The sequence below is a fragment of the Pelophylax lessonae genome (genome assembly GCF_965119305.1).
Source record: "Pelophylax lessonae genome assembly, chromosome: 3".
Lineage (NCBI taxonomy): Eukaryota > Metazoa > Chordata > Amphibia > Anura > Ranidae > Pelophylax > Pelophylax lessonae.
In genome coordinates this window covers 552,352,547-552,379,829 of record NC_138770.1, presented here as the reverse complement: position 1 = coordinate 552,379,829, position 27,283 = coordinate 552,352,547, and the positions used below count along the sequence as shown (strand labels likewise).

At 41.4% G+C, this 27,283-nt stretch overlaps 1 protein-coding gene across 1 annotated transcript in view; it reads left to right on the top strand.

Moving 5' to 3' along the window:
* The window catches only part of KIF26B (kinesin family member 26B), a 546,719-nt gene that overhangs the window by 449,474 nt on the left and 69,962 nt on the right, over window positions 1-27,283 (top strand). Inside the window, exons 7-8 of the mRNA XM_082249575.1 lie at window positions 20,529-20,622; window positions 26,507-26,769. Coding sequence (XP_082105701.1) covers window positions 20,529-20,622; window positions 26,507-26,769 — 357 coding nt within the window. The remainder of the gene's footprint in view (window positions 1-20,528; window positions 20,623-26,506; window positions 26,770-27,283) is intronic.

Below are 27,283 nucleotides of genomic sequence, written 5' to 3'. Positions count from 1 at the left end.
CAAACAATTCCCCGGGAGAAATAAAACATACATATTACAGTGTGTTAGGTTGAGCAAAATCCTTTCGAAGATGTTTAGCTTTTGCATTGATTTGGCTGATAGCTGTTTAATTTTGTATATTATTTATGTACAGTAATATATATATACTAGACATTAAGCCCGTTAAAGTAACGGGCGCTAGAACATATGTGGTCAAACATTTGTAAAACCAGACTTGTTTTCCAGTAAGGTGTACTTTGCTACTAAAGTCAGTTTGCTTATAAATGTCCCTTTAATAGCGTGTCTATGTTCTGCGATTTTTTTTTTTTTTTTACAGTAATGCACCTACAGTCGCAGATTTCATTCAGGCGTGTTTTGCACCTGCAGTCTTTCTATTTGCAAATGTCCCGTTCAAAACGTGTCTTTACTTTCCATTTTTTTGTAAGGTTTCGCAATCACACTCGCAGATTTTCTGTAGGCGTACTTTGCTACTAAAGTCAGTTTGCTTATAAATGTCCCTTTAATAGCGTGTCTATGTTCTGCGTTTTTTTTTTTACAGTAATGCACTTACAGTGGTAGATTTCAATCAGGCAATGTCCCTTTAACAGCGTTTCTACAGTGCAATTCCAAGTATGTTTCTTCATACAATGTCCTTTTAATATCTTTTAGTCTCTCCCTCATCAGCCTCCTTGTCCGACCTGTCACGGACTGTGCACTGCGTCCCTGTTGCTCTAGCAACCTCGGGGACATGCGCAGCTCTTACTGAGCCACTCTCCCTTGTAACATTTTTTTTTTTAAATCACGTGAGAGCCGCATGACTTTGTCAGCTCTGCGTCCCTGTTGCCCTAGCAACGTCGGGGGACATGCAGCTGACTGAGCGGCTCTCGGTTATCTCGTTTTTTTTTCTAACAACGAGAGAGCCGTATGACGTAGCCAGCTCTGCACATAGCTTCCCTGTTGCCCTAGCAACATCGGGGACACGCGCAGAGCTGACCGAGCGGCTCTCACTTGACATCGCTCGCCCGCCGCCACTTGTAACGCCGCTGCCCGCGCACACCCGCCGCTTCAGCAGTTTCGCCCGGTGTAGCGTCGGATAATGCCTCCAGTCGAAGAATGCATCTGATGACGTCACTCCAGCTGACTGCTCCGCTCAGCTAGGGTTGACGTCATTATTGCGCATGCGCAGTCCGTCAGATGCATTTTTCGACGGGAGACTGCGGGAAGAATCGTCGGATTCCGCCTGACGATCTGCGCATGCGCGCAGCATCGTGGCAGGATCGAAATTCTATTGGGCCCGTGGGCTATGGCTGGTCGCTCAGTTTTTTGGATGCACTATCCGACGGTAGATAGAGAGCGGAGGGGAGAGAATCTATTGTCAGATTCTGCCTCGCTCTGATTAGAAATATTGTCTGATTAGAGAACACAAACACAGCTCTTATCGGGACACTCCCCTTTAATGTGCCCCAATAAGAGCTGTGTTTTTGATCTCTAATCAGACAATATTCCCGCCATTTCTCATATAAGAATGAATACTCTGTAATCCAATCCGTCCCCACAAATAGAACAGAGAGCGAGGCAGAATCTGACAATAGGTTCTCTCCCCTCTATCTCTCTATCTATCTCTATCATGTCAGTATCGTCACCGCCACCACAGCTGATCGGAGCAGTCAGCTGGCGTGACGTCAGTAAGTTGGATACATTCTTCGACGGGAGGCATTATCCGACATGACACCGGCCGCCCGAAGTCTCTGCGCTCCAAGTCCCAACAGCTGTCCGTGGGGCACATGAGCAGTAGCGCAATCCCACAGACACAGGGACTGGACGCAGAGGCACTTGTACTTTATTATAGTAGATTATAGTAGATATATATATATATATATATATATATATATATATAATATGCAATGGGGCCCGGGTGCACAGCAGAGACTATAGTGCATAAACCAAAAAGAGAGCTGGGATCACAAATCCTGAGGAAGACGAGCTTTTGCCTCGTCAAAACATCAAATAAAACCATTATCGTGCATTCACCTCTCAAAGCCTGTGAGTGCCGCTTTCTTTTTTGATATATATATATATATATATATATATATATATATGTATATATATATATATATATATATATATATATATATACTGTCTGCACAGTTATTAGGTAAGTGAGTATTTTGACCAAATCATAATTTCTCTTTCATTCATTGACGGACACGGTTATACTGCCCCCTACAGAAGTAGGACACTAGGCAGGAAAAAGCTTGACTACACCTATGTGCAGTCCCAGGGGGTATACACCCACACTCAGCAATAGGCTCTCCTTTTTTTCTGCCTAGTCAGGAGTAAGGATCTAATTCCTTGCTGAGATCTCTGGTCATGGCAATTCTTTTCCTTTTAAATTGATTTTTTCCTATGTTTGTTATTTTGTTCTGGTGAGAATCTTTTACCAACTGCCAGACTGGGCAACAGATGGATAATCTAGATCCAGAGGGTCTCCTCAGTCTGGCCAGCGAGTGCACAGAGGCTTCAGCTCCACGATAGGTCGGCCACGACATAGCCCCACTGGACAGGGGCTGGCCTGCAAATTAAGGGTCTTGCAAGGGCGCATACAACCTGGCCTCGGCCTGAGTCGCAGCCTTCCTCCTGGCCGACAGCCACCTACATTCCGATGGAGCGGTGGTCTGTCAGGAGTGGTGTCCACCCTGTTCCTGGTATGGTAAGTAGCTGTCCCCCCTCTAACCCTGGAGCTGGCTTTTGCCACATGCTCCTAATGGGGGCTTGTTTGGAGTTACTGCTGACTGCGTTTTTCCTGGTGCACAATGGGGGGTTGAGCAGGGTTCCCCTGCTACCCTGGGGGTTGGTGACTAGGGCTCCTCTGGACTCCCTGCTGCAGTTGTTTTGTTGGGGGAGCAGATGGTTTGGCATCCATGGGTCGGCCAGATCTGGGCCCAAATTTAGGCCACGGCTTTGCGGCCTACTGGCCGCAGCTATGTGGGGCGGCTCCAGGGAGGGTAGGAAGCCACTACCCTCCGTTTGGGCATCCGCCCTCTCTTCCGCTGCCCTGGGTGGTCGGCTTCATTGGGGCTTGCGCCCAGGCGGCTGGGCATCCACAAAAATGAAGGCCACTCAATCTAAATTAAGGCCACTTGCGGCCTACTAGGCTGCTGCTTGCGGCTTACTAGGCTATGCGGCCGTGTCAGGCCTCCATTGGGGGGGCAGCCCCAGTGAGCCTGGCTGGGTTGGGTGCACTTGCGGCTGGGTCTCCACACAAATTGAGGCCGCGGCTTTCAGCCTACTAGGTCATGCAGCCAGCTTGGCACCTCCACTGGAAGGGCTGGCACTGTGGGGGCAGCTAATTTTTTTAAGGCAACTATGCCGCCATTATTGTGGAGGGCACCTACCCCTTTTAGGGCTACAGGACCATCATGATACCCTGCCTTCACGTCCACATCACGGCGGACGGCCCACTTTTAAGGGTGTTATTACCTATTCTGTGGGCCTCTATGGAGGGGATTGGAGGGTGACCCCTTTGTTTTTTGCAGGGTCCAATATGGTGGCCCATTCGTGGCCCCTGGATCGGCTTCCCCCTTGCGGAATCGCAGTCGGTGGCCCTCCCCTGATTATGTTTTTCCAGTTGACCTTAGTATAGAGCGTCCACCGTCCTCCCCTGCCTCATCTGTCCATCAGATCCTGAATCTGTTTCGGCTGCTGCGGGCACGAGTCACCCTACTGGGTCTGAGTCTTCGCACCCTGAATGCTTAGACATTGAGGATGTTTGACAACATTGTCACATAACAGTGGGGTTGTCCAAAAAGCACCTTAAGCGTTTTGCTATGCGATGTCCTTATAAGGATTCCTTGCTTAAAAAGTGGATGGTCCCACCTATAGTGGACTCGCCGGTTTCCAGGTTAAATAAAGCTACTTTAATTCCGGTTGAGGAGTCTTTGGCCCTGAAAGATCAGGTTTATAGGAGAGTGGAGGCTCTGACCCGCCATATTTGGCTATGGCTGGTTCGGCTTAGGCCGGTATTTACTATTGCCCTGGTGCTGCAAACTCTGACGAGTGGGCTAAACCTTTACGCTGGAACCTGGAGGGGAAACGGCTTCCCCCTGCCTTTGTGGAGCTGGCCGTTCAGTTGGTCAAAGGGGCTACAGTTTATCAGTGATGCCTCTTTGGATGCGGCTCCTTTGATTTTAGGATGTCTGTATCAGCAGTGGTCCTTCGGCGTCTTGTCTTGCTGACAATGCTGGTCTGTAGACCAGACTTCTAAGAAGGCTTTATCTGATCTCCCCTTTGTGGGGGGATCACCTGTTTGAAGCTTCCTTGGATGACATCATACTGTAAGTAGACGTGGGCCATTCTTCTCGGCTCACAAGAGGGCTTTTTCATCTCTCAAGGGATAAAACTCCTTCAGGGCCTCCCCCTGGAGGTTCCAAGAGGACCTGGTCTGGCAAGCCATGAGGGGCTCTTCCAGGCTTCCTTTGCGTGAAGGGGCGCCCTCACCCGTATCTGGGTTGGGGGATGTCTTCGCTGATTTCCGTATCCCTGGACCTCTCTGGTACAGGTCAAGTGGGTTCACAAAGTCATTCGGTCCGGCTACAAGATCGAATTTCGGTCTTTTCCTACGGAAAGGTTCTTTCGTTCCAACCTGAACTTGTCCCCTAATCGCTTATGGGGTCACTTCGGGGCAGTGCAAGACTTGTTACTTCATGGGGCGATTGTCCCAGTTTCGGCTTCAGAGTGTTTTCAGGGGTTTTACTTAAACCTGTTTACAGTTCCCTGGAAAGAAGGCAAGTTAAGTCCAATTCTGGCGCTAAACTGCCTTGTGCGGGTACAGAAATTCCGAATGGAGTCCATTCACCTGGTAGTGGCGTTCCTACATCTGAGGGATTTTCTCAGTCTGGAAAAACTCCAGAAATTGCAGGAGGCAATTCAGCTTCGGTTGTCCAGCAGATGGTCATCCCTCTGGGCTTGCATGCGAGTGCTGGGCCTGATGGTGTCTACCTTCAAGGCTGTTCCGTTTGTACAGTTCCACATGGGATCTCTGCAAAAAGAGATTCTGGTGAAATGGGACAAGAATCCACTGTCTCTACAGTTTGCTTCGTTCTCTGGCACTTCGACAGAAAAATCCTTCTCCCCCTGTACTAGGCGGTTGTCACCATGGATGCCAGCCTGTCAGGGTGGGGAGATGTCCTCGACACAGCTTGTGCTTAGGGAGCCTGGACTCGGTTAGAGTCCAGACTGCCAATCAATGTACTGGAACTCTGAGCGATCAGTCTTTGTCTGGATCATTGGACAATTCATCTTCAGGGGTGCCCAGTATGAAATCAATCGGACAATGCCACGGCCATGGCCTATGTCAGTCACCATGGGGGCACAATCACTGTCCTGACAGATCAAGAAGTAGCTGGCATTCTATGGTGGGCAGAACGATGGTTCCAGCCCCCTCTGCTGTACACATTCCATGAAAAGTACAGAGGTTTGTGGCATGGTCTCAGGATCCTCTGGCCGACGCCGCAGATGCTCGAGTGGCTCCTTGGTGTCAGTTTCATCTGATTTACGCCTTTCCCCCTCTCAAACTTCTGCCAAGACTCCTGTGCAGGATAGAGGCAGCAAGGGATTACAGTCTTTCTAGTGGCTCCAGACTGGCCTCGCTGGTCTTGGTACGCCGATCTGGTACAGCTGGTCACCAATGCTCCTTGGAGACTTCCTCTCAGGGAAGATCTGCTGTCCCAAGGGCCAATTTTCAAAGTCGCTGGTTTTAACGGCTTGGCTGTTGGAAGCCAGGTGCTGAAGTATAGAGGTTTGTCTATCCGGTGATTCCTACGCTGTTAAAAGTTAGAAAATCTACTTCTAGGAAGATCTAGCATCATACTTGGAAGACGTACTTTGCGTGGTGTGAGTCTTTTGGGGCTCTCCCTCACTCCTTTTCGGTGGCTCGGATCTTGGCTTTCCTCCAATGGGGGTTGAGCAGCGCTTGGCCTTGAGTACCATCAAGGGCCAGGTTTTGGCCTTGACAGTTTTCTTTCAACGCCCATTGGCCACACATTCCTTGGTGCGTATCTTTATCCAGGGATCCATTCCTCCAGTATGGTCTCCATTAATGCCATGGGTCCTCAAACTGGTGTTGTCAATTAATCAGGAATCTCCCATCGAAAATATTGGGAGGTTCTCCTGCTTTACGTTGTCCCAGAAGGTGGCCTTTTCGGTGGCTATTACTTTTGCATGCAGGGTGTCAGAGCCGGCGGCATTGTCTGGTCGTTCACTTTACCTGTTTGTTTACAGAGCTAAGGTGGTTCTTCATCCCTGTCCATTGTTCCTTCCAAAAGTCGTCTCTGATTTCCATTTAAATGAAGACATTATGTTGCCTTCCCTATGTCCCAGGTCTAAACATCCTAAGGAAATTGCTCTGCAGTCCTTGGATGGGGTTTGAGCAGTCAGGGTGTACCTGGCAGCTACGGAGTCTTTTAGGGAGTCAGACTTACTTATTGTACTCACGGTTGGACCTCAGAAAGGGTTAGCCACTTCTGCTGTGACCACTTCCAGTTGGATCAGACAGACAGTGATTCAGGCCTATTCAATTAGGGGTCAGGTCCTTCCTTTCCCTGTTAAGTAACACTCTACTCGGGCGCTTAGTGCCTCCTGGTCCTTCCATCATCAGGCATCAGTGATGCAGGTTTGCAAGGCGGCCCTCTGGTGTTCTGTGCACACTTTTACTAAGTTTTATAAAATGGATTTGTTGGCATCTGCAGATGCTTATTTTGGCCGCAAGGTTTTGCAGACTGCTGTTTAGAGGACCTGGTCCTCTTTAAGGGGGGAATTGTTTTTTTCAGGTGAGCTCCAGTTGTTATGGTTGAGCTCCATGTTACCTGGTTGGCTATGGTTAGCCTTGGGGATTTTTTTTGTGCTGTTTTTCCCACCCCTCATGTTTAACACTGCTTTGGGACATCCCAGTGCCTAAGAAGAATCAGGAGCTGTGAACGAAAGAGAAAATAGGATTTTTGACTTAACTTAAAATCTATTTCTCTGATGTTTATTGACGGACACAGCACCCACCCCTCTGTGGAGTTGGCTTTCTTCTGAAACTGCTTGTAACAAAACTAAGTGCCTATAGCTGAGTGTGGGTGTATACCCCCTGGGACTGCCCATTGGCTTTTTCCAGCCTTGTGTCCTACTCCTGTAGGGGGGCAGTATAACCCAATGTTTCAGAAGAATCAGGAGCTGTGTCCGTCACTGAACTTGAATACATATTGAATTTAAGCAGATCAGGTAATGTTTATTTGTGTAATGAGGGAGTGTGTGGCCTAAGGAGATCAACACCCTATATCAAGGTGTGCTTAAATATTAGGCAGATTATTTTCCTCGTGCAAAATGGGCCAAAAAAAAAGATTTAATTGACTCTGAAAAGTCAAAAATTGTAAAATGTCTTTCAGAGGGATGCAGCACTCTAGGAATTGCTAAGATATTAGGAAGTGATCACAGAACCATCAAACATTTTGTTTCAAGCAGTCAACAGGATCACAAGAAATGTGTTGAGAAAAAAAGATGCAAATTAACTGCCAAAGATTTGAGAAGAATCAAACATGAAGATACCAGGAACCCATTATCCTCCAGTGCTGTCATATTCCAGAGCTGCAACCTACGTGGAGTGCCCAGAAGTACAAGGTACTCAGAGACATGGCCAAGGTAAGGAAGGCTGAAACCCGACCACCACTGAACAAGACACATACCTTGAAACATCAAGACTGGGCCAAGAAATATCTGAAGACAGATTTTTCAAAGGTTTTTTGAACTAATTAAATGAGTGACTCTTGACAGACCAGATGGATGGGCCTGTAGCTGGATCAGTAAGAGACACAGAGCTCCACTTCAACTCAAATGTCAGCAAGGTGGAGGTGGGGAGGTGGGGTACTGGTATGGGCTGGTATCATTTAGGATGAGCTAGTTTGACCTTTTCGGGTTAAAGATGGATAAAGTCAACTCCCAAATCTACTGCCTGTTTTTAGAAGACCCTTTCTTCAAGCAGTGGTACAGGAAAAAGTCAGCATTTTTCAAAAAGACCATGATATTTTCTCAGGACAATGCTCCATCGCATGCATCAAAGTACTCCACTACGTGGCTAGCCAGTAAAAGGCCTTTAAGATGAAAGAATAATGACATGGCCCCTGTGACAGACCCCAGCACTCAAAACAAGTATGTCCGCCGTATAAGCTTCCCTTGCTTGATAACACAATGATACTAGATCCTGCAACCTACCTAGTCACTTGTCAAGACTCAGCATAGGGTGTTAGAAGATGTAAGACTATTTTACAGTTTATTAAAATACAGGCACAAAGAGATATACACTCTTCGGACAATCCCCCTTTCTTTGCATAAGAAAGAAAAGGAAATGATTCCCTGTGTGTGTGTGTATGTGTGTGGGACTTTTAGAAAGGCAGCTCAAACATCAATAGTAGTATAAAATAAAAGGTTTATTAATATATACAATGTTTATACATATACATGACAACAATTTTCTTATAAATACATGTCTCACAACCAATTGAATATGCAATCACAAATAAGTGAGATGATTCTTCAAATAATAAAAACAACACAGGGTCGGGTAAACTGAGACACAGGTATTTTCAAACTTTTCAACAAATAATTTAATCAATAACTGGAAACGTAGACAGCCTTATCAACATAACTAAGGAACAATTTTTGTAAATATTTTATTATATCTTTTCATGTGACAACACTGAAGAAATTACACTTTGCTACAATGTAAAGTAGTGAGTGCACAGCTTGTATAACAGTGTCAATTTGCTGCCACCTCAAAATAACTCAACACATAGCCATTAATGTCTAAACCGCTGGCAACAAAAGTGAGTACACCCCTAAGTAAAAATGTCCAAATTGGGCCCAATTAGCCATTATACCTCCCCAGTGTCATGTGACTCGTTAGTGTTACAAGGTCTCAGGTGTGAATGGGGAGCAGGTGTGTTAAATTTGGTGTTATCGCTCTCACTCTCTCGTACTGGTCACTGGAAGTTCAACATGGCACCTCATAGCAAAGAACTCTCTGGGCATCTGAAAAAAAGAATTCTTGCTCTTCATAAAGATGGCCTAGGCTATAAGAAGATTGCCAAGACCCTGAAACTGAGCTGCAGCACGGTGGGCAAGACCATACAGCGGTTTAACATAAGAAGTTCCACTTAGAACAGGCCTCGCCATGGTCGACCAATGAAGTTGAGTGCTCATGCTCAGCGTCATATCCAGAGGTTGTCTTTTGAAAATAGACGTATGAGTGCTGCCAGCATTGCTGCAGAGGTTGAAGGGGTGGGGGGGGTCAGCCTGTCAGTGCTTAGACTATACGCTGCACACTCCATCAAATTGGTCTGCGTTGCTGTCATCCCAGAAGGAAGCCTTTTCTAAAGATGATTCTGGTGACATCATACACTACATTTTCCTTGTGTGGAATGCCTGCTCCCAATGTACATCATTACAGGATGTACGAGCATTCAGAAGAAACCATTGCATTTTGTGGGAGAAACAGACACTCATCCAGGCCAGTCAAATACTTCCAGTGCTCAGCAAGCACCAAAGAGGCATTGTTTCAATAAATTGGCTGCCAGAAAGTCTTTCTAAAACCTCTTTTATTACAGATATCTAAATCATTACAACTGACTCTGTCCTGCCAGGTTTCTATTGACTGTTAATGCAAAATCAGTACAGTGATTTCCTGCTAAGCTGATGCTAATTCAAAGCTGCAGTTTCCTTCCATTAAAATGAAACTTGGGCTGGTTTGCTGCACTTTAAATTACAGTTCATCTATTTGCAATTTAAATTCATACCTTTAAACACAAGAAAAGTCCTTACATTTTATACAACCTATAAATATGAGCTTATAGTATGCAGTGCAATACCGGTGCTACATAGAATTTGCTGCCACCAAAGCTGTCTAGTAATAGAGCTGATTATCTCTGGGCAGAAATTCATGAATTGTAATGGAGCAACCTCAGCATTCCATGTGCAGAAAGTGTCATTGATGTGCCTCTGTTGATTGTATGAACGCAAGTCTGAGGAAAATGCAGACGCTGCAGATTTTTTTCTTTCACCTCAGCAAACATATGTGAGGAGCATTGAACCAAATTCTCCCTCTGCTGGCTGCGTCCTCCCCTTGGTGGCTTTTCTATTCAGAATTTCCTTTTAAGGGCATTGAATACATGCAGTACCACCTAGATAGATAGGAAGCATGTGTTTTTATTCCACAAGCATGTGTTTTTATTCCACAATAATACAGGTTTATGTGAGGTATGAAATACACTATACAGTAGTGCAAAAAAGTGAATAAACACACATACAGATATATTAGTGGAAGACAGACTCAAAGCTCACGTCCACATTGGTCCAATTTGACATGCGTTTTGACATGTCAAATCAGAGCTAATTGCTGGCAATGGCACCATCCGAATCGGTGCGATGCCGACTTTGCGGCGCCACACCGATTCTCAAAAGTAGTTTCTGTACTACTTTTGGCAATTGGTGGGGGGGGGGGGGGGCGCTTTGTTATGTAGAAAAGAAATAGAAGATATCCCTGCAAGTGTTCAAGAGTAAAAAATCTAAAATCCACTAATATAATCAGACCCTCTGGGTTTGGCACTAATTATTTCCAGTATCATGGTATTACCATGGTATCTGTATCATGGTATTACCTTCCTTTGTGTGTTTCAACCGCAGAGAGTACAGCCGTGGCCAAAAGTTTTGAGGACGACACATATATAAATTTTCACAAAGTCTGCTGATTGAGTGTTTTTAATGCCAAATTGCATATACTCCAGAATGTTATGAAGAGTGATGAGATGAATGAAATTAATTGCAAAGTCCCCCTTTGCCATGAAAATGAAGATAAACCCATAAAACACATTTCCACTGCATTTGTGAAGAAGGCTTTAGAGGGCCCAAGAAGGTCCAGCAAGCGCCAAGAGCGTCTCCTACAGCTGATTCAGCTGCGGGATTGGGGCACCATTAGTGCAGCAGGCAGGTGTGAGTGCATCTGCACGCACAGTGAGGCGAAGACTTTTGGAGGGTGGCCTGGTGTCAAGAAAGGGAAGCAAAGAAGCCACTTCTCTCCAGGAAAAACATCAGGGACAGACTGATATTCTGCAAAAGGTACAGGGATTGAACTGTTGAGGACTGGGGTAAAGTCATTATCTCTGATGAATCCCCTGATTGTTTGGGGCATCCAGAAAAAATCTTGCCTGGAGAAGAAACGGTGAGTGATCCCATCAGTCCTGTGTTATACCAACAGTAAAGCATACTGAGACCATTCATGTGTAGGGTTGCTTGTCAGCCAAGGGAGTGGGCTCACTCACAATTTTTCCTATTAACCCAACAATAAATAAAGAATGGTACAAAAACATCCTCCAATAGCAACTTCTCCTAACCATCCAAGAACAGTTTGGTGAGGAACAATGCCTTTTCCAGCATCATGGGGCACCTTGCCATAAGGCAAAAGTGATAACTAAGTGGTTTGGGAAATAAAACATCTAAATTTTGTGTCCATGGCCAGGAAACTCCAGAGACCTTAATCTCATTGAGAACTTGTGGTCAATCCTCAAGAGGCGGGTGAACAAACACATTGCAATAGTGAATTGGTAAGCTACTGCAGGCTTTTTTATTATTTCTTATTACTAGATATGATTTATCATCTTCAGGTTTTCACTTGGTCTATTACCAGTTCACAGCTGAAGCCCTACAAGGCTGTGATGGAATAGTTGTATTCTTCTGATGATGCAGCTCTGTGATGATAACTGTGTTGCACTGTGTAGTACAACATAGCAATATTGCATTTTCAAGCTTATGTGATAATATATTATACATATCATATTTCACTTTACTGTATTCAAATCCTGAAAGTGGTTGTAAAGGCATTTTTTTTTTAAATAACAAACATGTCTATACTTACCTGCTCTGTGCCAGTGGTCTCCAAACTGTGGCCTAGGGGCCAGATGCAGCTCTTTGCTTGTCTTTACCTGGCGCTTGGGTTACTTTTTACTCAAGCTAACACCAATGATGGCCACCATTCCTCCCACTGACACCACCATTGGGGCATTATTCCTCCCACTTATACCAACAGTGAGGCACTATTCATAGTTACATAGCTAGTCTGGTTGAGAAAAGACACAAGTCCATCTAGCTCAACCAATAACTCCCACTAAAACCAATGATAGGGCATTGTTTACTCCCACTGACGCCGGAGAATTTTCTATTCCCGCTGGCCACAATCTGGCCCCTCTAAAGCTTGAAGGACAGTAAAATGGCCATTTGTTTAATAGGATTTGAAGACCCCTGCTCTGTGCAATAGAATCGCTTCCGAGCCCTTCTGCTGCATCCATCAACACAGACAGTGGGACTCAGCCCTACCCCTGTCTCCCTCGTCACTGGAGTTGATTGACAGGAATGGGAGCCAATGGCTCCCACTGCTATCAAACTGCACAATGAGGAGGGAGACAGCGGTAAAAGCCGCTGCTCTTGTGCACATTGCTGGATCAGATCAGGCTCAGATAAGATTAAGGAGTGAGGGGGGCTGGGGGGATCCTGCAGCAGAGAAGATTTTTTACCTTAATGCATAGAACGCATTGGGTATAAAAAACCCTGAGGCTTTAAAACTAAAGTCTGACTAGTTGCTTGGTTTACTGTACCTTTCATATGATTTGTGTACCACCTTTCAAATAGTGGTAAACTTTGTCACAGCAAGTATTGATGTGCTTTGATGGCAAAGTGGTCACAAAACAAAAAGAGAATTGACAAAGGTATTTTTTACTGAGCAAGCCTTAATGTTGGTGGTATTTATTGGAAATAAAATGCATGGAATGTTGTTTGTCATATTGTATTTTTGTCTAGTTTCTGCATGAATAAAATGTGTAACTAAAAGTCTCCTAATGACAGGGTATAACCTACTACCATTTGTTGAATGCCATATACGTTCATTCTGCTAACCTGGCACACTGGAGAACTCTGCGCACATACTGCTGCCAGCTGAAATTGAATTTTATTAAAGCCCAAAGTCTAATCCACACAGGCACAAAGTACAGGGAAGTTTTGCCTTCAGTGTTAACATGCATTAACATTTCAGTCCCTATTCACTGTTTAGCTTCCTCTGGCAATAGAATCCTTCCCATGGTGCCAGAGATTGTAACTTATAAACAGCCTTTGGTAAAATAGATTCCAACTCCCATATGAACATACACTCTGGATGTATTGAACAAAGCAAACCTTCCATCATACCTTCACTGCATCTTTTTACTTCTGGTGACCTTGTGGGAAAAAATAAAAACATTTATGATTTTCTCGCTTAGTTTACTGATAAACTATAACTATATTTTTTAGCTTGGAACTAGGAATCCCTCTGAGTAAAATCAAAATCCTTGGTTTACATTCTTCTAGATTGATGTATTTTCTGTTCCAAGGCAAATCATCAGTAATTTAATTTAACGTGTACTCACTGTGTTATTACATACTTCTTTCTCAGAGTTATGAATTCATTGATTCTTCTAGTAAGGCATTACTCTTTCGAAATTTGAAATTGATCATTTTGTTATCACAAGTTAAAATGTTTATAGAGGAATGAGAAATTGGAAAACACATTTTATTATGTGCTAGGCGGCTTTACAAGAAAACCAGTGAACCCAGCAATAGCAAACTGCAGTTTTGCAGAACATACAGTTGTAACACAAACTTTTTAGTAACTTAAGATGAATTATTTTAGGAACAGTTATGAAAGAAGTATTTTCTCATTTGTATTTAAAACTTGCCATACGTGGCTCACATTTCGGGCATTTCATGCCGAATTGGCCAAATTTGAGCTGTGGGTTTCCCCATCTGCACTACGCTTGATAATCATCAACCTAAAAATCAAAGCATCCCAGTGGAAAAATTGTCATCCAAACAGTGATTGCATCCCATCAGATACTGTCACTGTTAGGGTATTCAGATGGCTGCAGGTACAAACTCTGAATACAGTAGCCTGCAGGGGAGATTCCTCCATCCATGCTGTTTAGCATTTTTCTTCAACCAAATAGTTGTGCTCTGTGAGGAAAGAATGCTTTGCTCGGAAACGTTGAAAACATATTTTGTACAGTAGGAGTGTGGTTAAGGTTAAACTACATTGTGTCACTTCCCATACTGACATAAAAAATGTGTTTGAAAGTACAAATTTCGAACCCAAATTATAGTACACTCACATGTTTATGCGATCGCTGATTGTTTATTGATCGATCGATTGATCATTCCGAATATGCATTGTGTATGGCCTGCTTTGAATTTCTCTTGTTCGGCTTAAGGAAAGAAATCTATGCATGTATGGCTAGCCTAAAATGTTTTTAAAAGTGTTTTGCCCATATTTACAGTGCAGTATTTTACAGTTGTGCTCATAAGTATACATACCCTGGCAGAATTTATGATTTCTTGGCCATTTTTCCGAGAATATGAAAGATAACACAAAAACTTTTCTTTCACTCATGGTTAGTGTTTGGCTGAAGGCATTTATTATCAGTCAGCTGTGTTTACTCTTTTTAAATCATAATGACAACAGAAACTACCCAAATAACCCTGATCAAAAGTTTACATACCCTGGTGATTTTGGCCTGATAACATGCACACAAGTTGACACAAAGGGGTTTGAATAACTATTAAAGGTAACCATCCTCACCTCTTATTTGTTTGCTTGTAATTAGTGTGTGTGTATAAAAGGTCAATGAGTTTCTGGACTCTTTCATCCAGTGCTGCACTGACGTTTCTGGATTCTGAGCTATGGGGAAAGCAAAAGAATTGTCAAAGGATCTGCGGGAAAGGGTAGTTGAACTGTATAAAATAGGAAAGGGATATTAAAAGATATCCAAGAAATTGAGAATGCCAATCAGCAGTGTTCAAACTCTAATCAAAAAGTGGAAAATGAGGGGTTCTGTTGAAACCAAACCATGGTCAGGTAGACTAACTAAAATTGCAGCCACAACTGCCAGGAAAATTGTTAGGGATGCAAAGAAAAACCCACAAATAACTTCAGGTGAAATACAGGACTTTCTGAAAACATGTGGTGTGGCTGTTTCAAGATGCACAAAAAGGAGGCACTTGAAGAAAGATGGGCTGCATGGTCGAGTCACCAGAAGAAAGCCATTACTACTCAAATGCCACAAAGTATCCTGCTTACAATGCACCAAACAGCGCAAAGACAAGCCTCAAACCTTCTGGCACACAGTCATTTGGAGTGATGAGACCAAAATTTATCTCAACCATAAACGCTACATTTGGAGAGAAGTCAACAAGGCCTATGATTAAAGATACACCATTCCTGCTGTGAAACAAGGAGGTGGATCACGGATGATTTGGGGATGTGTGAACTACAAAGGCACAGGAAATTTTGGTCAGAATTGATGGCAAGATGAATGCAGTATGCAGTATGTTATCAAAAAATACTGGAGGAAAATTAGCATTCATCAGCCCGGAAGCGGCGCATGGGACGTGCTTGGACATTCCAACATGACAATGATCCTAAACACAAGGCCAAGTTGACCTGTAAGCTGCGCATGGGATGTACTTGGACATTTCAACATAACAATGATCCTAAACACAAGGCCAAGTCGACCTGTCATTGGCTACAGCAGAATAAAGTGAAGGTTCTGGAGTGGCCATCTCAGTCTCCTGACCTCTATATCATTGAGTCCACTCTGGGGAGATCTCAAACATGCAGTTCATGCGAGACAGGCAACAGGAACTGAAGGCTTTTTGCCAGGAAGAATGGGCAGCTTTACCATCTGAGAAGATAAAGACCCTCATCTACAAATACCACAAAAGGCTTCAAGTAGTCATTGATGTTAAATGAGGCAATACACAGTATTAAGAACTGGGGTATCCAAACTTTTGATCAGGGTCATTTGGGTAGTTTCTGTTGTCATTATGATTTAAAAAAAAAAATAAACACAGTTGATTGATAATAAATGGCTTCAGCCAAACACTAACCATGGAGTGAAAGAAAAGTTTTTGTGTTATCATTCATATTCTCTGAAAAATGGCCAAGAAATGATAAATTCTGAGAGTATGTAAACTTATGAGCACAACTGTATATCAAAATGTTTGACTATAGTGAAATTATCTAATTGGTTTTCTTGGGTTTCTGTATTTGCATTGACCATTCCATTACCTTATCAAATAAGCTCATATAAAATGAAGGCAGAAACTATTGTTTTAAAGTGGAACTGGCACTTAAATAGGAAGGTCTGCTTATTTATTAAGGCTGCCCTGGCCTTGCTAAATCTCAGCTCTAAACCAAAAAAAAAAAAAACCTGTGGTAGGTAAAAACGTACCATTTTCTGCTTCCATTTGGGAGACGATAGGGTGACATTCAGTGGGATCCAAGGGAATGTTGAGTAGCTGAAATCACATTAAAAGATGATTCTTCATGATGGTGACATCACTCTATACAGTATAAGTATCTTAACTAAATGTTTTGCCCCTATAGTTTTTTTTTTCAGTTTAGAGAGAGCATTTTGTGACTCTCATTAAAGTAGAACTCAAGGCAAAAGTTTTTTTTTTTTTTGGGATAGAGTAAGTAAGAACTACTGTATACCCTGTCAAGTTTTTTGTGTCCAGCTGGGATCCATCAGGGATTTCCCTTTGCTTCCTGTTCCATAACCTAAACAGGAGGTTGGAGGAAATACTACCAAGGTGACAGAATCCCTGGTTGTCACCAGGGTCACTAGAACTAGTGCCCCCATTGGAGGATTTACCCTCTATTAATGTTCTAGAGAACCTAATATTAGGGATTTCCTTTGCTTTTGATAACAGTAAACAGGACAAATAGGGTGAATCTCCCTATTAGGGTCACAGACAGCAATAACAACCTGACAGGTTTTTAATCCCTTTCCACTCTATCCAACATATATAAAAATGTTCTGCTCTTAGTTATACTTTAAAAAGGTGGACCTTGCTTGGAGTGTAAGGTCCACTTTAAAGCAGAATTCAACTGCTTATTAATTCACTTTTAATATTCAAAGCAAACTCACCCATCCATGCATGTATCCATGCTTTTTTTTCTTGCAAAATCTCTTTGAAAAAGACCCCCTAGCATTTCTAGCCACAGCTATCTGGGGTAAGGGAAGGTGACTCATTTGGCATTTATTTCATGGAATCCATCGGTGGATGTGCTTAGCTGAAAATGCACCTGCTTGCCTCCTCCAGATGAAAGACAAGAATGTCCATGAAGACTCCTGGGATGTTTGACATAATTTTGGTCTAGATTAGAAACCAGGAAGCAACTAAAGAAGTTAAAAAAAAGTTTAAAACAAGTAAATATAATATACCTTCCTCTCTATTTACTAAGGCTAGCAGCATAAGGATTAAAAATATTTAATGTTGATTGAGAAATTACACAACAATCAATTTGATTTCTAATGCAACAGAAATATGAGACATGATTTCAGTTCCTTTCCTGTTCGACCATCTTATGCATCATCACTTTCAGTTGCCTGCGCTCCTCATGGACATAAAGCTAATGGGGTTGATTCACTAAAGGCAATTAAGCTGCACAGTTTGCAATAAAATGTGATATTTGCACTGGATGGGTTTCAGGGAATCTGTTAGGGTCAGTTAAAAAATAGCATTTACATTCCCTATACAACCCTCCCCCTGTCCCAGTCAATGGTTTGCCATTACAGAAATTAAACAAAACGCACCCTGCCCCTGCTTATAGCGCTGACTGCTAATCGTCTCTTGACTTGTTGTTGGCCCATGTTTACTATTTAAAATTGTATCATCGTTCTCTGTGCAATCATGTGCCACTCCATAATAGCAAATGCTAATTCTCATTTTCTCTTAGTAGTAGTAGTAGTAATAGTAGTAGTAGATTTGAGCAGAATTAAGATAGTTTTGTTTAATTAGCACAAGATAATTATATTTTATTTTTGTAATTAGTGGACATAATTTTTTGCATGTCAAGGAATCACGTTTTTTTGTTGAGACTATTTACTTTATTCAGACTTTGTATATATCATCTGTGTATGAGGCAATCAAATTTTAATAAAATAAAGTACATACATCCACTACATGCAAAGTTTTGTTTATGTGAAAATTTCTGGGGAGGGGGTACATAGCTTTCATCAGATTCTTAAAGTGGTCCATGAATCAAAAAAGGTTAAGAACCACTGGCCTATTTCTTTTTAGTAAATAACCCCAATATCTTTTTATTCTTTTATTAAAAGCCCTACTCCCGGAGGTAGAGTATGAAACACTTTGTGTTTTCCCAACCCTTTTGCAGATAGATATATACTTTGGTTCGTAAGTAAATAGAATGGATACATTGATGCTCATAGAAAGGATTTCACATTCTGTACATCATTCAATTCCTTAATTCATAAACAATTGAACCATTGGCTCTCTCAAAAGACCTTTGTGCCTGCTTATTTGTGTCTCTCTTACATCTTGACTGTTAGGTTGCATTAGCACCAGTGTTCACTATTCTCTCCCTGAACCTTAAACAACCCCATAAAAAAGGACATGATATTGGTGATTACTCACTGATGCCTTATGTGTTGAATTCTCCTGTTATATCAGTCAACCCATAAAAAATGTTTGTTCCACACTACCTCTTATTGATACTCAGTAGGACACATATTATTGTCTATAAACTACAGTATTGTTACTACAAAAATGAATGAGTAATAAAGTGTTTTCTTTTTAAAAGAGATGTATGGTTTTTTTTTCCCACATTCATACTTATATGGATAGATGCAGCATCAATCCAATGCTGCATCTGTCCCCCGACACCTCTGCACTGAGAACCGAATGATCGAACACCGTCGATCGCCCTGTTCTGACAGCTCCCTGAGCAGAGAGCTGCTGATTACCTGTCATTTACCAGCTCTCTGCTATGCCCCCTCCTCGCTCACTGGATCGCTGGGCTGTGGAGGGGCGGGGAGAGGCCAGCTCAGGCTCTCAGCGGACTGACTTCTGTGATGTCAGCAGAGAGTGGACTCTCTGCTAAAAATGGGTCAAAGGAGTGCAGAACGAACTGAACTCATGTGATCCATAGGAGATGTACAGCCAAACCAGGTTTGGCTGTACATCTCCATTAAGCTTGCATAAAAAATATAGCAAACTAAACACACTAAAATACACTAAAGACAGTGTATTTTAGACAGATAAAGTTAAACCCCAGTCAAAGGTTTGGCAGTGAAGGATTAGAACCTCTATCACGTTCTTGTTGAAAAGTAAAATTGTCCCATCTGGGATACAGATATTAGCAAAAAGCCTGACAGTGGTTTTAAACCTTCCACATCCTATCCAAATAATAAAAAAAATATTTATCTGCAGCTCTATATTTACTTAGTACATTTTGGTAGTTGGGACAGTGTAACAGGGCAAAATACACAGAGTATGGGATGCTATCATAGCTACTAATTCTAATTACTAAGACCATTTCATCAATGATTCTGTGCGCAGTTTTGAACACTTTGGCACATGAAAATTTAAAGGTACATAAGTACTGTTCAGTCACTTATTAAGAAGTGGAAAGTTTGGGTATCTCTTGATACCATGCCAAGTTTAGGCAGACCAAGAAAGATTGCAGCCACAACTGCCAGAGGAATTGGTCTGGATAGAAAGAAAAACCCACAAGTAACCTCAGGAGAAATACAGGCTGCTCTGGGAAAAGACAATGTGGTTGTTTTTAAGAAGCACAATACAATGATAAAAATGATCTGCATGGTTGAGTTGCCAGAAAGAAGCCTTTACTGCTCCAATGCCACAAAAAAGTCTGGTTACGAAATGCCTGACAACACCTTAATATGCCTCACTGGGCTTTTTTGTGACATTATCCTTAAATAAAAGAGAGTTTTTTGGCACACTCAGTCATATTTTCAGTATTAATGCTGAAATTTCACGATTTGTGCCAGGGTATGCAAACTTTTGAGCACAACTGTATATACTAGTGTAATCATTTTACACAAAAAAAGGACAGTGCTTAGCAAAGGTTCTTTACAATGCCAAAAATAATTCTTACTGGTTGTCTACCCATGGTATATATTAGTGCCTGTGTCTAGTATTTATAGAAAGTGAACCCTTACTGAGGTTATGTATAAGATTTTAGAGGGAAAACTACTGTTCACCTAGTGTTAATGTATATGAATAAAACTCAATGTATCCACTACTAATGAAGTCAAGGGTCAGCTTGCTTAACATCCTAAAACCGGATGCACACTGCGCGCTTATTAAAAATTATCCAAGAAAAGACTTTCTGTGTCAAGATAAAGAAAGAACTTGCAAATTGGTCTGAAAGCTAGACAGCATTAAAGTTAAATAATGAGCCACAATGTCAGCACTCCAGAATTTGTGTGGTCGAAGAATAGGGTATTTTAATTCTAAGTGTTATGGGAATATATAATGACACATGTAAAGTAAATTGAACATTTTGAATACTCGTGAAGGAGAAATATGAGATAAAAATGAGTTTTTGACATTTTTAGAGGAATATGCAATTCTTCTGCTTACACGTCTTTATTAAACTTGTCTTTATGCAGGCTGAAGTGTGCGCTGGAACAGTGGCTGAAGTTATCCAGTCTGTAGTGAATGGAGCCGATGGATGCGTGTTCTGTTTTGGTCATTCAAAGCTTGGTTAGTGTTGATAAAATTTTTATCTTGAAGCATCATTTAAATATGTTCCTTTTACAGATTAGCAATATTCAATAACAACCATAAAGTATTTTTGCTTTTGTACAAGTTGATCTAAGAAAGACAAATGTCCAATGCTTGGAAACAAAGTCGTAATAAAGTCGTAAGTGGGCCTGATCCATTCACTCTCTGCATAAGTGAAAAAAGGTCAATTATATAAACAATATTGTTTTGAAGAAAACTGACTAAAAACAGTTTCACACACTGGAAATCTTTATTAATTTAATTTAAGTGGATCTGAACAAAAAATTAATATTTCATATCTTTTAGAAAATATCTAGCAATTTAAACTGTGCCTTAGCAATGCCCTAAAAAATAAATTTTGTCATCAGTTCCTCCTAAAAATATCAGTGCACTTTCTGTGCTGGGAGCCTCATAACTGTATATCTTCTGTGTGAGAGGCATCGCTGTCTCTGGCTGCCAGTATTACGAGTTTCAGATTGAGATTTATCGATTTGGTAATGTGCTGTTCAATCTTTTCTTTGATGGAGAGAAAGTGGTACCCAAGTACCTGCAGTGCAAAGATCCCCCTCCTTCTTCTTCATGTTTTATTTAGATTGGTCCATTATTAGCCTCTCCTGCTTCTTTTTAAGCGGTACTCCACAAGTATCAGCTCACCAATCATCAGGCTTGGTCAGTATTGGGGTAGAGATCAGCTGCACGCAGGCTATAGGCAATACTGGTGATTAGTCCTTTGCCCTCTTCTTGACATTTTTGGACACAGCTTGCTCATTTCTGCCCCTCCTTAGATATGAAAGAACATAATTTGATGAAATGCTTTGAATATACTAAGTGGCCTTTAACCATTCAAAAAGTGAAGAGGACTCTCCCATTACTTTGCAACAAGCTTAGTGACACTACATTTACTACATGCAAGATAACTGAATCAGTATAATAAACATGGGTGTGGGGTATAATGTACTAATGTACCACATTGCAGATTTATATCAATAGGAGAACAGGAAGACAGCAAAAGAGGGAAGGGGAAAAAATAGCATTAGCGGACTATTGAGGTACCCTTGAATCACAGATCCATTTATACAAAAATGTAATAGCTTTTGTTTTTTTCCAAAAAATACCATTAAAGGGGGGGGGGGGAAACATTCCCATAATAAACTCAAATTAATTATAATTAAACTATAATTGAATAAAAAGTCAAACGAATACTTGGATATTGTGCCATTTCGACGTAAATACATCCTGGCTGTGTTATATGACAAATATCCTGTTTAAAAATTGCTTTTCATTTGGCATTTTTTTATTGAATTATATTTTTGTGAAGTTTGTTTCAAATACCAAAATTTGTTCATGTGCACACAATTTTAATCATATGCAAGCACAAAGATAAATTCTTAGTATTGAATAAAAGTGCCAGTGAAGCAAATAGAGTAAAATTACTTATAATGTGCTTTACAATGTATAATATATATATATATACCAAACAAATAAGTTCAGAAATTAAGTTATGTGTAATAAATTGGAATGACACAGGGAAAAAGTATGAAACACGTTAACTGAAATGTATTTAATTCTTGCTACAAAATTCTTTGATGGTAATGACAGCTTCAGGACACCTCCTGTATGGAGAAACTAGTTGCATTCATTGCTTAGGTGTGATTTTGGCCCACACAAACAGTCTTCAAATCTTGAAGGTTCAGTAGGCCCCTTCTATGAACTCTGATCTTTAGTTATTTCCATAGATTTTCTATTGGATTCAAGTCATGTGATGGGCTGGGCCATTCTAGCAGCTTTATTTTCTTTCTTTGAAACCAATGGAGAGTTTCCTTGGCTTTGTGTTTGGGATCATTGTCTTGCTGAAATGTCCACCCTCGTTTCATCTTCATCATCCTGGTAGATGGCAGTAGATTTTTATCAAGAATGTCTTGGTACATTTTTCCATTCATCCTTCCTTCAATGACATGACGTTTGCCAGTACCAAATGCTGAAAAACTGCCCCACACCATGATGTACCCACCTCCAAATGTCACTGTTGGTATGGTGTTTTTGGGGTGATGTGCAGTGCCATTTAACCTCCAAACATGGTGTGTGCTATGGCATGCAAAGTGTTACATTTTGGTCTCATCTGACCAGACTATATTCTCCCAGTATTTCACAGGCTTGTCTAAAAGTTGTGCAGCAAACTTTAAACGAGCTTCGACATGCTTTTTCTTCAGCAATTTAGTCTTGTGTGGTGAGCGCGCATACAGGCCATGGTGGTTGAGGGCATTACTTATTTTTTCATTGAAATTATTGTACCTGCTAATTCCAGGTCTTTTTGAATCCCTCCACAAGTGGTTCTTGGCTATTGGACAACTCTTCAGATAATTATTTTTACTCCTTCTTGCGAGGAGCCCCTGGTCGTGGCCTGTTTATGGTGAAATTATGTTCTTTCCATTTCAGGATTTTGGCTCCAACAGTGCTCAATTGAACATTCAGAAGTTTAGAAATCCTTCAGTAACCAATTCAATCAGTATTTTTTGCAACAATAAGGTTGTGAAGGTCTTGAGAGAGCTATTTGCTTTTACCCATCATGAGATGTTTCCTGTGTGACACTTTGATAATGAGACACCTTTTTATAGACCTTCAGTTGAGAGTGAGGATTAATTTGGGATTAATTTGCATGGACAAGGGGCAGAATTGCTTTCTAATTACGGATAGATTTCAGCTGGTGTCTTGGCTTTCCATGCCTTTTTTCAGCCTCCTTTCTTCATGTTTTCAAAACTTTTTGCCTGTGTCATTCCATTTTATTACACATAACCTAATTGCTGAACCTATTTGTTTTGGTTTCTTTGTATGTATTGATTCCATAGATTGTTACCGACGTGGTGAAATTTTCATGCCAATAGCAAAATATATTTACTTAAAAAAATGGTGACGTGGTCAATACATATTTTACCCACTGTATATATAGATAAATATATATATATATATATATATATATATATATATATATATATATATATATATACAGTATCTCACAAAAGTGAGTACACCCCTCACTTTTGTAAAATATTTTATTATATCTTTTCATGTGACAACACTGAAGAAATGACACTTTGCTACAATGTAAAGTAGTGAGTGTACAGCTTGTATAACAGTGTAAATTTGCTGTCCCCTTAAAAACCACTGGCAGCACAAATGTGACCCCCACCCCTTCAACCTCTGCAGCAATGCTGGCAGCCCTCAAACGTCTATTTCCCAAAGACAATCTCTGGATATGACGCTGAGCACGTGCACTCAACTTCTTTAAAAAAAAAAAACTTCTTTAGTCGACCATCGCGAGGTCTGTTCTGAGTGGAACCTGTCCTGTTAAACCACTGCATGATCTTGGCCACCATGCTAAAGCTCAGTTTCAGGGTCTTGGCAAACTTCTTATAGCCTAGACCCTCTTTATGAAGAGCAAGAATTATTTTTTTCAGATCCCCAGAGAGTTCTTGGCTATGAGGTGCCATGTTGAACTTCCAGTGACCAGTACGAGAGAGTGAGAGCGATAACACCACATTTAACACACCTAATCCCCATTCACACCTGAGATGTTGTAACACTAACAAGTCACATGACACTGGGGAGGGAAAATGGCTAATTGGGCCAAATTTGGACATTTTCACTTAGGGGTGTACTCACTTTTGTTGCCAGGAGTTAAGACATTAATGGCTGTGTGTTGAGTTATTTTGAGGGGACAACAAATTTACACTGTTATACAAGCTGTACACTCACTACTTTACATTGTAGCAAAGTGTAATTTCTTCAGTGTTGTGACATGAAAAGATATAATAAAGTATTTACAAAAATGTGTGGGGTGTACTCACTTTTGTGAGATACTGTAAATTCAGTTCATTAGCCTAAGAGGAGTATGCCCAAGACACAATAAAATTGTGATGAATAACCCATATAAAGTCCTTTAGCTTTAGAGGAGATGGTAGCTAGATAGGAAACTTAAATCCAGCCTGGAGACCGCCACCTTTACCACCAACACACACAAGCCTCTTAATGAGAAAAGTTGACCCCTCGTTACAGGGGGTCAAACACACATGTTAAGAATCCTAGGCAACCTCCATTCCCCCTCGTCCGGGGTCTCCTGAACAATGTTTCCAAATCCTGGTGTCACGTCCTCCATAAGCATAGACAGGTCCACAGCATGTGCCTCTCAATAAAGCAAATAAAGCCTACTTGTAGTGTATTAAGTTTAAAAATAAATTTAATAAAAGATAGATTAGGACACTCACATGATGTTCGGTTAAAACCAGCATTCAAAATTGCCTATGGGAAGTTTCCAACTGTGAAAATGGCAACGCTCTGCTTGGTTCCTGATGCCATGATGACGTCATACGCCAGCTATTTATTGTGTCTTAGGGATACTCCTTTTAGGCTAATGAACTGAACATATATATTTCTTTATGATAAGCGATGCATCCTATGTTTTATATATATATATATATATATATATATATATATATATATATATATACATATACTCACACAAAGAGCACTGATGCACTTTCACATCTTTCCTTGCCCCTTATGCAGTGTACAGACTTATGTCCCATCCACAGTCAGACATTCATGTACACTAGAGCCAATATGAGTGTAGACTAACTTTTGGCTTCTGTAAAATATGTTTATATTTGCTTGGTCCCTGGCAGACATGCTTATCCCATGGCTTAGAGTGATTGTAAAGTCTCATTTTTTTTTCCGGTAAAAATAACAAACATTCTATACTTACCTGCCCTGTGCAGTGTTTTTGCACAAAGCAGCCCAGATCCTCATCTTCTCTGGTCCCTGGCTGGAGCTCCTGGTCCCTCCCTCATGTTGGGTGCCCCCACAGCATGTAGCTTGGTATAGGGGCACCGGAGCTGAACTGCAGCTCCGGGTGTCCATTCAGACACGGAGCTACTGTTCAACCTCGCCCCCTCTCTCTCCTGATTGGCTAATTGACTTTGACTGACAGCTGCCGGAGCCAATGGCGCTGCGTCTCAGTCAATTAGGAGGGAGAGTTCCAGATGGCCAAGGGACTATTGGACATCGCTGGACAGAGATGGGACTCTGGTAAGTATTAGGGGGCGCTGGAGAGGCTGCTGCACACAGAAGCCTTTATATCCAAATGAATATAATGCATTAGGCCCCTTTCACACATACGGTCTGTTCAGTTCATCAGTTAAGTCACGTCAAAATGTATCAGTTTTTCATCCATTTTTCATCCATTTTTCATCCGTTTTTCGTCAGTTGTTATCCGTTTTTCATCTGTTTTTCGTCAGTTGTTATCTGTTTTTCATCCGTTGTCATCCGTTTTTATCCGTTGTCATCCGTTTTTCATCCGTTGTCATCCATTTTTCGCCCGATCCGTTTTTTTCACGGATGAAAAATAGGGCATTCATCCGTTCAAAAAAACAGACATTGACGGAAGCGGATGAAAACGGATGTTAACTGATGATCATCAGTTGTCATCCGTTTTTACATAGAGATACATTGATGTCTGTTTTTCATCCGTCAACGGATGGATGAAAAACAGGCAAACGGACAGCATGTGTGAAAGGGGCCTTAAGATAAAAAAACCTCCTGCCTTTACAATGCCTTTAACTACTTAGCTCCTGAATAGGTGCAGTTGATGAAGTCAGAAGTCTCAAACTGCATACATGTTCTGGGTAAGTGACACCTGTTGTAAAGTTGTGAAGCCATAGGATAAGCATGGTAGCTTTACATGAAACCTTGCAGTCTTTGGGCAATTGTGATTTAAAAAAATGGTTTTAATTTTCAATAATAAGGTAAGCTGTGTAAATAGATGCTCTCATACTCATATTGTTTTCTTTTTGTACCTGGTTCTTTGAAGGGAAGTCATATACTATGATTGGTAAAGATGATTCCATGCAAAATCTTGGCATCATCCCTTGCGCTATTTCATGGCTCTTTAAGCTAATTAATGAACGAAAAGAAAAGACTGGAGCTCGGTTCTCAGTCAGAGTATCAGCTGTGGAAGTGTGGGGGAAGGAAGAGAACCTGAGGGACCTACTGTCAGAAGTGGCTACAGGAAGTCTGCAAGATGGTCAATCCCCAGGGGTCTACCTGTGTGAGGACCCAATATGTGGAATGCAGGTAAGCAGCACCTTCCCTTAATAACATAGGTATACCTACCAGATTTTCAAGCTGTACACATCATCTATCGCCACCTTCCCTAAGGTGTTCTAGCAGTAGCAAAGGAAGGGGTTACATGGTACATGGCTGGATAAGGAATTTCATTTACAGATATGTCAAAAAGTAAAGCCTCTTCAGGCTCCAGCTTTCATAGTAGTTGTAAAGTCTTGTACCTTGTGAGCCGATGCAGAAAGTTTGGAGTTTACACGACACTCTTTATTAGCTAACTTAAAGTAGAATAAAAAGCCACACAATGAATTAACTTTTAAATGTCTCCCCACTTGCCTGCGTACATTTTCTAATAAATAGCAATGACGACACTCTTATTATACTTTGTGGATAGAACGCTTTTGTTTGTCTCTAATTTAATTCTTGAATTAGAAGATAAAACATGTAAACAGATAAATACGAAACATATAGAGCAATAAATCAATGTTTTGTTAACAATTCTGTACGCAGCAGAATGAACAGGAGC